General features: G+C 41.9%; 1 protein-coding gene across 2 annotated transcripts in view; it reads right to left on the bottom strand.

The window, feature by feature from the left end:
* Positions 1-6860: 6860 nt before the first annotated feature.
* The window catches only part of CASP10 (caspase 10), a 42476-nt gene continuing 39081 nt past the window's right edge, over positions 6861-10255 (bottom strand). Inside the window, exon 10 of one of the 2 annotated variants that reach the window (XM_002749624.6) lies at positions 6861-10240. In XM_002749624.6, coding sequence (XP_002749670.1) covers positions 10087-10240 — 154 coding nt within the window. In that variant the 3' untranslated portion in view covers positions 6861-10086. The remainder of the gene's footprint in view (positions 10241-10255) is intronic. The other variant, XR_001912325.4, reaches the window with a different exon arrangement.

Raw genomic sequence — 10255 nt, 5'->3', positions numbered from 1 at the left:
TTATCACTCCCATGCATCCGTTTATTTGAACAATATACATATGAATTCCTAAGCAACACATAAGACTCTTGTTCGTGGGAAGAAATGCCAGATATAGGTGATGGGGAGGAAGGCAGCAAATCACACTGCCATGTATGTACCTAGGCAACAATCTTTCATGTTCTTCACATGTACCCCAAAACCTAAAATGCAATAAAATAATAATAATAATAAAAGGATACATATAAAAAAACAAAAAAAGACTCATTTGTGTTTTTAACATTACATGATTTATATAATATATATATTATATATATTATTTACTTAGCCTTATGTTTCTGATACACATATTTAAACTGTATGAAATTGCCAATATTTGGTAGTTTCCAATCTAAAAGAATGGCAATTTCACGTAGTTCAACCTAAATAATTCTAGTTAATTTTGTTTTACTACTTGATATTATTCCTTTATACGACTATGCCACAATGTATCTATCTTCCTCCTAATGAATATATAGATTGTTTGGGATGCTTCTTTTTTCTTTTCTTTGTGCTCTTACAAAAAATACTGCTCAGAAAACTAACACTCTTCCTTATTTCCTGGTACATGGCCAAGATTTCTTCTGGGGCCAGGCGTGGTGACTCACACCTATAATTTCAACACTTTGGGAGGCTGATGCAGGAAGATTGTTTGAGGCCAGGAGTTTAAGATCAGCCTGTACAACATGACAAGACCCTGTCTCTACAAAACAATTTTGTTAAAGTTACTTTTGGGATATAGATCCAAAAATGGAATTGCTAGATTTTACTGTGTGCAAATTTCCAACATATATAAATATTGCACATTGTTCTCTAAAATCATTGTGTCCATTTACATTTCCTCGATCAATGTAATAGAGTTCCCTTTCTCCATATCTTCACCCATACTTGGTATGGACAGAGTTTTAAATGTTGATAATATGACGAGCATAAAATGACATCTCACTGTGGCTGTGTTTTTCAAATTGATGACTAAAGAAAATGGTTATGTTTTCATATGTTTATTGCTCATTGGTATTTCCTTTTAATAACTGGTTTGTATTTTTAGCTCATCTTTGAACTAGTTTATGTTTTCCCCATCTAAATTGGTGTGTTTAAGATATTATGGATTTGCAGATTATATGTACAGTATATGTGTATGCATATCTCCTGTAACAGTTATACAATGGGGCAGATACCATTTCCCAGTTTGTGGCTCATCCTTTCTTTTTTTTGTTTGTTTGTTTTCGTTTTTGTTTTGAGACAGAGTCTTGCTTTGTCACCCAGGCTGAAGTGCAGTGGCATGATCTTGGCTCACTGCAACCTCCACCTCCCAGAGTCAGGCAATTCTCGTGCCTCAGCGTCTCATGTAGCTGGGATCACAGGTGTGCATCACCATGCCCAACTAATTTTTTCATTTTTACTAGAGACAGGGTTTCACTATGTTGGCCAGGCTGGTCTTGAACTCCTGGCCTCAAGTGATCCACCCACCTCGGCCTCCCAAAGTGCTGGGATTTCAGGCATGAGCCACTGTGCCCCAGCCTTATCCTTCAATTTTTTAATGTTGTTTTTGACGTTTTAAAATAATCAAGAAGCAAGCGTTTCTTCTTAAATTCACAAATGATAGCTTCATAGTGGGTTATCAAGGGAAAAGGTGAGACTTCTCAGGAAATATCTCTAACCTTTTAGGTTGAGGTCATAGAGAATTCTATCATCGGTAAAACAGACTTAGAGTGCAAAAGGGTAATATAACCAGGGAAATGTCATAGCATTGCCATAACCCCTAAAAACCTGTTGGAGATTTGTGGTCATTGGTTTTAAACGAGACCTGTCTGCAACGTGGAATGTTTTTACCCCACCCACATCCTTGAAATTCCAGTACAAATTCGGAGGGCACAGATTTATGGGTTTAGCCAGAGTTGGGATTCTCCCACCTCAGTGGAATAGGAAAGGCAAGGATGTTGGTGGGTACATGAGACTGTAACAAAGACGCGACACTAAGCTGAATGAAGAGGGAGTGAGGGGCGGTGCTGACATTGGAAAGACAATAGATGGGGCCAATCAACCTAACTGGAAGCCCCAGTGGCACTGAAGTTCCTTGAGGGGAAGGTCCCAAAAGAAGCAAGATGGAATGATGGGAGGTGGTTGTCAGAGAGGGACATGCTTGGAATTGAAATGTGAGTGAAAGTACACACAGTAGTAATGACAAATTTACTGGATGCATGACTGGGGAGACATGGAGGATATACTCCTTGAAAAAGGGTGGGGGAAATCTGTGACAAATGCAGAGTGAATAATGGGAAAATACATATCAAAATGGAATTATAAATGAATATACTTTTTTCTTTGTGTGTTTTTGTATTTCCCAAATACTCCATAATGAACATACATTACTATGTAATCAGAAAAAAGTTATCAAATAAAATTCCTTTATTTATTAGTGAGTCCATTTCTACTATTTACAAATACTTGGTTCAAAATCTCACAAAGTTATTTCCATTCTAGAATTTTATCAGTATTTCCCAGGCATTTTACAGAATCACTTAAAATAAGAACTAATGATAAATTTCACAGCATATGTTCTTTCTTTCAAGAAATACCTATCTGAAATATGTCTGTAGAAGTGGGGAGGACTGGGTATACGTGGACAGAATTGGGGGCAATACTCTCCTTGGACACCTTTGATATATTTTCTTATCTTCAAACAATATGAATATCTTTATACAAATATTACCTACTCAACATTAAATTTTGTACTTTTACTTTAAAAAGTAAAAGTACAATTAAATTTTTTTAATTTAAAAATCTTTTTATAAAAATTTAGATTTGCAAAAGTTATGTTAGGAAATAAATAGTTGTTTACTTTGCCAAATAAGCAAATATTTAAACACAAAATTTCCTCTAGTGCTTTTTTAAAAAGATTCCATTTTTTTTTAATGTATTAAGAGTTCCAGTTTTGAAAAACACCTGCCTGTAGTCCCAGCTGCTACTCAGGAGGTTCAGGTGGGAGGATCTCTATAGCACAGGAGGCAGAAGTTGCAGTGAGCCAAGATGATACCACTGCATTCCAGCCTGGGTGACGCAGTAAGACCCTGTCTCAAACAAAACTAAACTAAATTTTAAAATTTAGTTCCTGGCCAAGTGCGGTGGCTCACACCTATAATCCCAGCACTTTGGGAGGCCTAGGCGGGCAGATCACCTGAGTTCAGGAGTTCGAGACCAGCCTGACCAACATGGAGAAACCCCATCCCTACTAAAAATACAAAATTAGCTGGGCATGGTGGCACATGCCTGTAATCCCAGCTACTCAGGAGGCTGAGGCAGGAGAATCGTTAGAACCCAGGAGGCAGAGAATGCAGTGAGCCAAGATAGCGCCATTGCACCCCAGCCTGGGCAACAAGAGTGAGCTCCATCTCAAAAAATAATAATAAATATTTAAAAATACACAAATTAGCCAGGCATCGTGGCATGTGCCTGCCTGTAGGGGAGACTGAGGCAGGAGGACTGTTTGAGTCCAGGAGGTCCAGCCTGCAGTACACTATGATCGGGTCACAATACTCCAGCCTGGTTGACAAAGTAAGACCCTGTCTCAAAAAAAAAAAGGAAAAAGAAAAAGAAAATTTTAGTTCCTATTCAAAATCCAAAGATATAAATGTGTTCTACATTCTTATCACATCCTTAAGAGCAAACTGCAGACTTCCAACGAGACTAAAACCCTACCAGAAAAAAGTTCAGTTTAAAAAAAAAACCTGCCTGTAGTCTCATCTGCTACTCAGGAGGTTCAGGTGGGAGGATCACTTGAGCAGAGGAGGCAGAGGTTGCAGTGAGCCAAGGTGGTACCACCGCACTCCAGCCTGGGTGACACAGTGAGACCCTGCCTCAAACGAAACTAAACTAAATTTAAAATTTTAATTCATACTTAAAATTTAAAGATACAAATGTGTTGCTACATTCTTATATCCTTAAGAGCAAACTGCAGACTTCCAACAAAACTGAAACTCTTCCAGAAAAAAAGTTAAATAATTTGTCACATACAATGCCAGTCTCACTAGAGGACAGTTACACTTGCTTGGTGTGGCTCTGGAGTTCAGAATGAAACCCAGTGGTTTTAAGTAGTTTCTAAGGAGGCAGCTTCCAGTCGAACAGAGAACAATTAAAGCTGTCCAAAAGGGAAACCAGGTGGCTTGAAGGGACAGGGTGGCAAATCCAGAGAAACAAAGAATTGCAAATCCTCCAGCAACGGCTGTGAGGCTTCAGTAAATCACTGAGTACTCAGAGGGCTGGACTGCAGGGTCACTGGGGTCCTTTCAAGCTCCCAAATCCATACCCCCACTTGTGGTGAGTTCCCTCTGCTAAAAGCGTTCAGCAGAGGTGAGGGATGGTGGAGGAGGAGTCTGTCATGGAAAGAGAGGATGGAGCGAAGCAAGCTTCAAACAGATTCACCACTGGCACCTGAAGACCTACAGATGCCCATCCACGCTACATTAAAAAATTCAAGGTAAAGTTCATCACTTTCTGTGGGCAGGCCCCAGAACATGAGCAACCATTGTGTGGCAGTACTCAAATGTGAAGCAGTCACCTCGAAGAGCCAGGACACACATCTGTGAGTTTTTTGAGGTTGTTATTGCTCTGGGGTTTTTTTTTGTTTGTATTTTGTATTTTTAGTAGAGATGTGTTTTCACCATGTTGGTCAGGCTGGTCTCGAGCTCCTGATCTCGTGATCCACCCGCCTCGGCCTCCCAAAGTGCTGGGATTACACACATGAGCCACTGTGCCCAGTGACATCTGTGAAGCTTTAAAGATTATCACCAAAAAAGAGTTAAAACACTTAAAAATGAAGGTGGAGAGCTCAGAGGCTCTGAGAACAAATTCATAAACACCCAAGAGCCCAAGAATTCCAGGCTGAGAACAACTTGGCCAGATCATTCAGAAAGCATCCAACTTAGAAGATTCTGTGAATTAGATGTGGCACAAAAATTACCTTTATGAGGTAAACTTCTAATTAGTCTACCTCTGAGGATTTGATCATTATTGATTAAGGGCTGCTATTTGGCAACATTGACCATGGTGTTGTACCAGTCAGTGTCTGTTCCGATGGGTCAGATGCTTATATAAGCACCACAATGGTGGTGGGCAGATTTGATATCACTGGGCTTACCCGTAGCAATGCATTCTATTCCACCTGTGCATCCAGTACGCTTACAGTGGATGCTTATATATTTAACACTGCCTAGGCACAGGTACAATAGAATGCATTGCTAAGGGTAAGCCCAGTAATATCAAACCTGCCCACCACCATTGAGTCCCTGCAGCAGAGGCAAGTAGGTGCTGTGGCTCTAATAAAAATAAACACCAGTAGTTAAATTACAGTAACATTTGTAATAACACTTTATCAAAGTTTTCATGGCTTTAATTTTGTTTGGCAGTATCTAAACTTTTATGAAATAATGAATGAGGCCAGGCATGATGGCTCACTCCTTTGGGAAGCCAAAGTGGGCAGATCACCTGAGGTCAGGAGTTTGAGATTAGCCTGGCCAACATGGGAAAACCCCATTTCACCTGGAAATATGAAAATTAGCCAGGTATGGTGGTGCACGCCTGTAATCCCAGCTACTCAGAAGGCTGAGGCAGGAGAATTACTGAACCCAGGAGATGGAGGTTGCAGTGAGTCAAGATCGCACCACTGCACTCCAGCCTGGGTGAGAGAGCAAGACTTCATTTCAAAAAAAATAAAAAATTAATAAAAGAGAGAAAAAAGGGGAAAAATAGAAACATTTAATTACAGCTATTGTAGGTGAGTAAAACTAGGAAAAATATATAGGAACCTCAGTCAATCTGCCTATTCCCTTCATAAACGTCTTGGCATACAATGACTATCACCACTGTCAAATAGCTGTGATCAAATCACCTGTTATTTTTGAACTCAAAATTCACACAGACATTCGCACCCAAATATAAACAAACTTCATGTTTCACAAAATCTTGAAGGGCGCACTCTACCAACTGTGCACACCTCCCTCTGAGGAATGAGCCAAGGATGTCTATGCTCTGGTGTCTGGCTAGACCCACGACTCACAGCTGTAAATATTCACAGACCTCCAAAGTGCTTGCTGGAGGCCTCTAAAAAGAACATTGCCTGATTCTAGAATTTAATCTTGCACAAGCACTAAGTTCTAACAAAACAGAAATATGATACACACCAGAGGCCCAAAACTTAAACATCAAACCCCAAATGCTCCTGATGAATGAGGTTTTATCAACAGCATTTTGTTCAACTTGGCTCAGAGCAAGAGCTGGCCTTCTGCTGCTGTGGACATCATGAACCAGTGAGGGAAGAATTAGGTCGTACTCAGAGTATGTCAGGGGTACTGCTAGTGTTGAGTTGCTGCTAATAAAGTCAGCTGGAGTTACACACAAAGGAACTTAAGCCCTGCTATTTCTGTGGCAATTACAACCAGAAGACCCTACCACCTAAAGGCCTTATATGCGCCTTAGCACGGTTAGATTTAAATAGATGCACATGTACACATTCTTTTTCATCTTCCCAACAGCTCATGTTTTCTCTACTTTACAGATAAGGCTGAAAACAGCTAGCCTGATTTAGTTAGTGTTTCTGAGCAAAGGAACCACAGGACAAAACGGAAATGCAGGACTTTGATCTCCAGATCCTTCACTCTTCTCTTAGTACCTCGCCATCCTTCACTTGCAGGGAAGGACTGTTACATGGTCAAAGGCTATGTTCTGCCAACTGGACAAACAGTGGCCACTAGCTTTTAGCCTGGACTATTATGAACATGGTTTTGAGGGATCATCATCCTGATACATGTATAAGAATTAAAGAAAGAGAAAAGAAACATGAAAGGTGGCTTGACAGTTAAGGACAGGTTTATTTTAGAGAAAACTAACATAAGAGGGGCTTCTGGCCAAGTTAGGTCAGAGCCCACTCTCTTACAGAGTTTTTAAGGATTTAGGGTGGGACGTTTACCAGAGGCTTGGACTGCTTCGGTGTCTCTTTGTTGTGCTTATCTGAGAGGCAGAGTTGTGTGTCTATTCCCAAACATCCTTCTGCAGCTGCAGGCATACCCACCCCTCCCTGAGTCTGCTTTTAGCTTCTCTATATTAGTGTACCTGAAAGGAAAGGAATGTGCTTATAAAAGCCCATTGTTTTACTGAGGCCCATTGTGTAAAGGTGAAGTTTGGCAGTTACCCAAGAGACATGCCCCCCACCTCCCTCTGTGTCCAGCTGTCTTATCTGTGTTTTACTGTCTTCTCTTTCTAGCTGCTTGTTGTTAGAAGAGAAGTGATTTCTCTGAAATGCATGAGGCTAGAAAGGGAACTGGAACTTAAAGTGGCGGCGTTTGTCTGAGATGATGGTGCTTCTGCTCTGTCAATATGGATTAGACATTTCCTCTGTCAAGTTACATTCAAATCCACATGACGACCAGAGACACCAGAACAGTGTTCTTATGAATACTTCTTAGAGCAAATTTACTGTAAACAAATTTGACTTTCTCATAAATAATTATAAATTCAGGCACCATAGGCCGGATGCAGTGGCTCACACCTGTAATCCCAGCACTTTGGGAGGCTGAGGCAGGCAGATCACCAGAGGTCAGGAGTTCAAAAACAGCCTGACCAACATGAAGAGACCTTGTCTCTACTAAGAATACAAAATTAGCCAGACGTGGTGGCACGTGCCTGTAATCTCAGCTACTCGAGAGGCTGAGGCAGGAGAATTGCTTGAACTTGGGAGGCAGAGCTGAGATCATTGCACTCCAGCCTGAACAACAAGAGTGAAACTCCGTCTCGAAAAGAAAAAAAAAAAAATTCAGGCATGGCTGAGAGTTGTTTTTCTTCATTCCTTTATATTTTTATAAGGATTTACATATCAAAAAAAAAGCCTAATGTCCTGCCACACCCCATGGCATTCCAGTTTACCTGGCTGAAGTAAAATCCAGTAAACAAGGGCTGTGAGGTTGTTCATTTCCCCAGGCCTCAGCTGCCTTATCTATAAAGGAAGGTATTAACCACAGGACTTTGGATCTCCCTACCAGGGCACACCTTCAAAGATTCAAAATAGGGTTCCAGGAATTAAAGAAAGATTTCCTCTATAAATAGAAAAAAAAAAACTCAAGTACATAAAAATGTTCAAAATCTTAATGAAGAAAGCATCAAGGCATCCATACAAAGCCATTCCCTTCAGGCAAGCCAGACATCCCTCGGGCCAATAAGAGCCCAGTGATCCTGAGAACAGCTTCAGTCTCTGGGGCAGCCTCTCTCCTCATCCCTTGGGCCAGAGGAGCAAACTGTAGTAGTAGTGACAAGGTGGGCACTGTCTACACTACAGCTGCCAGCCCTGAGGAAATCCAGCCAAGAGAAAGGTGCTGCCCTGTAGATTGAGTCCTGATTCAAGCTTTGCCTAAAGCAGGTACTATCCATTCCTGGGTTTCCATGTGAACCAGCAATAAATTCTCTTCTTTGCTTCAGTCCATTTGAATTGGGTGTTCTGTCAATGGCCCCTGAAAGGTTCCAACCCCAAAATAGAATTTTTTTTTTTGAGACAAGGTCTCACTCTGTTGCCCAGGCTAGAATGCAGTGGTTTGATCTTGGCTCACAGCAGCTTCCACCTCCTAGGTTCGAGATTCTCCTGCCTCAGTCTCCTGAGTAGCAGAGATTACAGGTGCCCACCACCATGCCTGGCTAATTTTTGTCTTTTTGGTAGTGTCAGTTTGGTATCACCAAACTGGAGCTGGTCTCAAACTCCTGACCTCAGTGATCCGCCTGCCTCGGACTCCCAAAGTACTGGGATTACAGGCACGAGCCACCACACCCAGTCCAAAATGGAATTTGACATCAGGCTGTAAAGTTTCTGCTTGCAGAGCAGCTGAGTGTAAATGAGCCATCATCTTCCTACAGGGAAACCTGTCTCCAACCCAAGAAAAACTTCCTGCGTGAGCTCCTTCCTTATACAAAAGCAGGAAATGGGCCTGGCATAGACCAAATTTTCACCTCACCAGATGTGTAGAAGAGAAGTCTTAGGAAGGGGGAAATCAGAGGAGGGAGTGGGTGAACTGTGACCTCATTGTCCAATGTTCATGCAGAGGGGACACAGAATTATAACTAAGAGACAGTTGCCTAGAGAGGCAATCTAAGCTGCCTCGGCTAAGAACGGTGGTTCTTTGAGCACCAAGGAACCTTAAAATGTACCCAGGCCAGGCACAGTGGTTCACGCCTGGAGTCCCAACACTTTGAGAACCTGAGGTCGGAGGATCGCTTGAGCCCAGGAGTTTGAGACTAGCTTGGGCAACATAGCGAAGCCCCATCTCTACAAAAAAAATACAAAAGTTGGCTGGGCATGGACACACATCTGTAGTCTTAGCTACTTGGGAGGTTGAGGTGGGAGGATTGCTTGAACCTGGGAGGTCAAGGCTGCAGTGAGCTGTGATCCCACCAGTGCACTCCAGCCCAGGTGATGAAGTGACCTTGTCTCAAAAACACAGTACCTACACAAACCAAGGCCAACTACTCTCTCTTCAGGGTACGCATCCAAAACCAAGGCTACAATCCAAGTCTTCAATAATGAAAGTTTTCTGGCCAGGCATGGTGACTCATGCCTATAAACCCAGCATTTTGGGGGTGGAGGTGGGAGGATCACTTGAGCCCAGGAGTTTGAGACCAGCCTGTGCAACAAAGTGAGACACCTCCATTTCTACATAAAATAAAGAATAAAAAGTAGCCAGGCATGGTGATATACATCTGTAGTCCCAACTACTTGGGAAGCTGAGGTGGGAGGATAGCTTGAGCCCAGGAGGTCAAGACTACAGTGACCTGTGATTGCCCCACTGTACTCCAGTCTGGGTGACAAGAGTGAGACTGTCTCCAAAAAAAAGAAAGTTTAAAAAAAAAAAGTTTTCTAACATTTAGACTTATCAAAAGAAAAAGAAAAAAACAGACTGACTGTGTCAGAAAACAGGGTGTTTCCTGTTTCTAGAATGACAGGTGAAGACCGCCAATTTCTGTGCTGGGCAGGAGGTTGGAGGATGCAGCCAATAATTCATTTGAAGTCTAAGAACCAACAAAGACTCTCTGCTATAATGAAAGTTCATCCAGGGGCACAGGGAATATGAGTTTTTTCCTTAGTGTGAAAGCAGGCTGGGGCATCTGTTTCTTTGTTCCCTGTTTGTCTGCTCGTTGACTCACATCATTGTTGACAGCAGTGAGGATGGCTAAGATGTCTTCATGTCTGCAACAGAGAAGA

Source organism: Callithrix jacchus, chromosome 6 (genome assembly GCF_049354715.1).
Source record: "Callithrix jacchus isolate 240 chromosome 6, calJac240_pri, whole genome shotgun sequence".
Lineage (NCBI taxonomy): Eukaryota > Metazoa > Chordata > Mammalia > Primates > Cebidae > Callithrix > Callithrix jacchus.
The sequence above is the reverse complement of the archived record's forward strand: the minus strand, read 5'-3'. Positions and strand labels throughout refer to the sequence as shown.